At 41.1% G+C, this 5,102-nt stretch overlaps 1 protein-coding gene across 1 annotated transcript; it reads right to left on the reverse strand.

Annotated features, from left to right (window-relative positions):
- Positions 1-519: 519 nt before the first annotated feature.
- On the reverse strand, positions 520-1,638 carry LOC311041249 (leukocyte elastase inhibitor-like; the record flags this gene model as incomplete). Its single annotated transcript, XM_084086149.1, has 1 exon — positions 520-1,638. One exon carries the CDS (start codon positions 1,636-1,638, stop codon positions 520-522), a length of 1,119 nt encoding a protein of 372 aa, XP_083942275.1.
- Between the last annotated feature and the right edge of the window lie 3,464 nt (positions 1,639-5,102).

Raw genomic sequence — 5,102 nt, forward strand, 5'->3', positions numbered from 1 at the left:
TTGACCTTTAGACACATTTAGAGAGAGACACATCACATTCAGAAATGAAACATACTGCTTCCAGACAGAGAGAAAACAGAAAACTCCAAACACTCGTTGCCTCATTTGAAAGTGCAGCAAGGAAAAGAGACATTGCAAGGCAAGGTGTGAAGGAGACAAATATTGTAATCATCACAATGAACATGTCCTAACTCTATCTTATCAATAAACGATAGTAAACCATCTTTGGTGTTCTGTTTCTTTACATTGGATACATTGTTTTTGATGACTCTGTTCTGTTAGCTTTATGAATACAGAACATGATCTAACATTTAGTCCCAACACCTGTTTGTCAGAAAAACCTCAAGCTGTCAAATGAACGAATGAAGTTTGACCTGAAGACACAGGAAAACACACCACCACTCTTGCAGATGTCTTTTATTACGTTATTTTACTAATTTTACAGGAACGCAATTACAATGCATAAACAGCGACCTTTGTTACTTCAAAAACATACTGTATATGTAGATCAAGCTCATTCTAAGGAGATGAGAATTTTCCAAAGAAAAGTATGGAATTGGTCTTGTTGTGCCTTATGATGAAAATCAAGGGGTGATCGGCAATGAAGTCTTCTCCCATCCGAGTTGGACCATCAGATTGGATCAGAGAAGTTACAGCAGCGGCCTCTGAGCCCTTTTCATTGACATCAATGCATGCTTGGTGAGCCAGCACATCACAACGGAGACCATGGTGACCATAGATTCCAGAGAGATCAGCCTTACCGGGCTGGAACAAGTCCTTAATGCCCAGTTCTATGAGAAATATCTTCATGTCATATGTTTCCTTCAATGCAAATTTTGGCAGGTACAAGTTGATTTCACATGGTCTTGTCTTTTTGAGCCAATCCGTGAGTTTTGCAGCAGTCAACTCATTCTCCAGCTGTTCCAGGGGGTCTTCCCCGTGCTTAGGTTTATCGGGTAGTAACAAGATCATGCTCATGTCACCCGAGGCATATGGCAACTCCAGCACCTGTAACCTTTGTTCCTTGCAGTGGTGGTAGGGTAGTTCGGTACTTTCAAGATGCATCATGAGTACAGGCACACTCCTATTTGCGGTAATGTGAAATTGCCTTTCCCGGGTGTCGGATTCTTCGAAAGGCAAACGCCAGTTCCCTTTGAAGTACACAAAGTCGAGTACAGCAAGTTTAGTGTGCTCAGTAAATGAACCTTCTGGCGCTGCCTGCTGTATCATCTGTTCGGTTTTTGTCGCAACCCACTCGTTCAGTAGCACTCGAGCTGTTTCAGGGGATTCTTTGAAATCGGCTGCCGTGATTTCGGCACCGTGCACATTCCGTATCTGTTGTTCGAAATCGGCTTTGAAATTATAACTCTTCTCCCTGCACAACAGCGTACCGAATTTCAAAGTGCATGAGGGGCTTGAAGATGCCATAATGGCACGTTTTGAGTTGATGTCTTCATCTTGATGGTATGAGAGGACCCTTTCAATCTGCTTAGCAGTATCGCCCTTCGCTCCCAAAAACATCATGTACATGGCGGACCTTACGCTGATGGGGGAGAAGAAAACATTCCCGGAGTTCTTGGATTTGCTCAAAGCCTTAAACAAATCCACCTCAAAGTCCAAATATGAGATTGGCACCATGATCACTTCACCTGCTAGTTATGACTCGGCTATGTTTGTCTTTATCCCTCCAGTTGGGCTGCTTCTGCTGCTGCTGAGTTAGTACAGAGGAAACAGTCAGCAAAGGGGTAGCATAAATTTGAGCTCTCTTCCTCAAATCCAATGCTTTACCACACTATATGTGTTTAAACTGCTTTCCCTTCTGAGATATGAAAACCTTTATGTAGGCATCTTCAATTGCTTTTTATGGAGGGTGGAGCTTATTAAAAGTAAATGCACCACCCATAAAAGAAGTGATAGAAAAGACACAACACTTTCGGTGGTAGATTCTGGTACTGGGAAGTGCCCTGTGACGTCAGAAAACAAAATGGCGGATGCTAACTTTATTAGCATCATAGCTTAGCAGGTTAGCATTAATTAGCATAATGGTTTAATTACTCCTAATAGTAGGTTCTGGTACTGGGAAGTGCCCTGTGACGTCAAAAAACAAAATGGCGGATGCTAACTTTATTAGCATCTTAGCTTAGCATGTTAGCATTAATTAGCATAATGGCAAAATTCCCCTAGTGGTATGTTTTGGTACCCTGTGACGTCAGATAACATAATGGAGGATGCTAACGCTATTAGCATATTAGCTTAGCATGATAATAAAGTTAGCATCCGCCATTTTGTTTTCTGACGTCACAGGGCACTTTCCAGTACCAAAACCTACCATTAGGGCAAATTACAACATTATGCTAATTAATGCTAACATGCTAAGCTAAGATGCTAGCAAAGTTAGCATCTGACATTTTGTTTTCTGACGTCACAGGGCACTTTCCAGTACCAAAACCTACCACTACGGGTAATTACACCATTATGCTAATTCATGCTAACATGCTAAGCTAAGATGCTAACATATATTATTCATCTATTCAGTACAGTAAAACATCACAAATTTGTACAACACTTCTATGAATGTTCACAATATTCGCAAAGTATGCTCAACTACGCAACCTGGTGGCAGGGAACACCAAGTTTTTCTGCTCATGTACCCCACCTAGTGTTTAGGAAGACCCCTAAAAAGACAAAAAAAATATGGTCCTATGAAATTTGTAATTGATAGAAAGTTAATGGCAAAAGTACAAAAAGCATAAGAAAGCGGGCTGTCTGCACAGCATAGCACCCGCAGCAGTAATGAATGTGTATGGGATGAATTGTGAAAAGTACCTACTTCATAGGATGAATTACGTATTTCATAGAAGCAAACCCTAACCCTTACCCTAGCCCAAACCCTAACCCCCGGCCCCAATAATGACTCCATTTAATATTTCAAGCGTTTTCAATGACTTTTAAAGGCCTTTCAAGCTTTAAAAGCTGTCTAAAAATTATTTAAAAAATCTAAAATATTTTTTTTTGCTCCCTTTCCTCAGAATGGTTAAAAATGAGGAACGCTTCACGAATTTGCGTGTCATCCTTGCGCCTAGAGGACACTGATCTTCTCTGTAGGAAAGTCCTAAAGATTCCTACTCTTTAGCCACACCCTTCTCCTTTGACTGACAGCTCCCCCTCGCCCAATCTGCAACCTCCCTGGGCCTATTCTTAAACTTTCCTAAAGTAAAGTCACCCCATTGGTGCAAAAAGCTGTCAATCATAAAGGGAGACGCCCCCCTGGGTCCATTCCTAAACTTTCCTAAATAAAAATCACCCCATTGGTGCTAAAAAACTGTCCGTCATAAAGGGAGACGCCCCTCTCTCTAGCCTTCACATTCCTGAACAGCCACCATTGTTGTAAAGCCTCCAATGTACATTGAAACTTTAGCATACAATGGATTTTATCTAAGCACACAATGTACCCCAAAAATTGGGAATATAATGTACAGAACAAGCTAATTTAGCTGAAGACTCGACCTTAATTAGCTATTTTTGGGTGTTTGTTTAGTATAGTTTCAAATCACTTTTATGTGTAAAGTTATGTGTACATCTAAGCCCACTGGAGAGAGTCTGCACTGTCTCCAGTCTCCAGTGTTGCCAGGCCCTTTCGTGCTGCAAAGCACTTTTTCAGGCATTTTTTTCCCAGTGATTTTTTTGGCCCAAAACGCATGTTGTGTTAGTGAGCTTGTAGATCTGCTATTTTCAAACACACATATATAGCTTTGAAGTGCTCATGTAACTCATGTGCACTTATAAATGCTTCTTTAGGGCTCCATTAAATAGACGTTTTAATGCTGATTCCTCTCGCTTAGTGGCAGAATCTGGCAACACAGCTCTGTTCACTTTCTGTGGGGGCAGCCATTGTTGTTTACATTTTTAGTGAAGAGAATGACACAGACAGAGGAGGCAACTTAAAACGATTTGTAACACATTACAGAATGTACCTAAACATTGTAAGAGTCCAATGAATATGAAGGTAATATAGATTATTTAACATGGTTTTACCTGATGTGTTGTGTCCATTTTCTGCACAGAAGGCAGACTGTGCTGTGACTTCAGTGTTGCCAGGTCCTTTTTATAAGCCCTTTTTCTGGACTTTTTTCAATGTGAAATTGCTTGCCAATTTTTTTAGCTGTGTTAGTGAGCTTGTAGATCGGCTATTTTCAAACACACATACACACATACATATAGGTTTGAAGTGCTCATGTGGCCTATAATTGCTGTTTTTGTGCTATTTTTGTGCTTGATAACACAGACCTGGCTGCTTATTCCCCCTCGCTATCTGGCAACACTGACTTTCAAATAGTGGAGGGAAAATCTCTCTGGGACTTTCTCATAATCTACATGAATCTGTCAGTCAGTCAGTCAGTCAGTCAGTCAGTCAGTCAGTCAGTCAGTCAGTCAGTCAGTCAGTCTGTCTGTCTGTCTGTCTGTCTGTCAAAAATAGAAGATTTAATAACTCAAACATCATGCAGCTTTCATTGCGCCTAGAGGACACTGATCTTCTCTGTAGGAAAGTCCTAAAGATTCCTACTCTTTAGCCACACCCTTCTCCTTTGACTGACAGCTCCCCCTCGCCCAATCTGCAACCTCCCTGGGCCTATTCTTAAACTTTCCTAAAGTAAAGTCACCCCATTGGTGCAAAAAGCTGTCAATCATAAAGGGAGACGCCCCCCTGGGTCCATTCCTAAACTTTCCTAAATAAAAATCACCCCATTGGTGCTAAAAAACTGTCCGTCATAAAGGGAGACGCCCCTCTCTCTAGCCTTCACATTCCTGAACAGCCACCATTGTTGTAAAGCCTCCAATGTACATTGAAACTTTAGCATACAATGGATTTTATCTAAGCACACAATGTACCCCAAAAATTGGGAATATAATGTACAGAACAAGCTAATTTAGCTGAAGACTCGACCTTAATTAGCTATTTTTGGGTGTTTGTTTAGTATAGTTTCAAATCACTTTTATGTGTAAAGTTATGTGTACATCTAAGCCCACTGGAGAGAGTCTGCACTGTCTCCAGTCTCCAGTGTTGCCAGGCCCTTTCGTGCTGCAAAGCACTTTTTCAGGCA

Source organism: Gymnoscopelus microlampas (assembly GCF_963454915.1).
Source record: "Gymnoscopelus microlampas genome assembly, contig: SCAFFOLD_77, whole genome shotgun sequence".
Taxonomy (NCBI): Eukaryota; Metazoa; Chordata; class Actinopteri; order Myctophiformes; family Myctophidae; genus Gymnoscopelus; species Gymnoscopelus microlampas.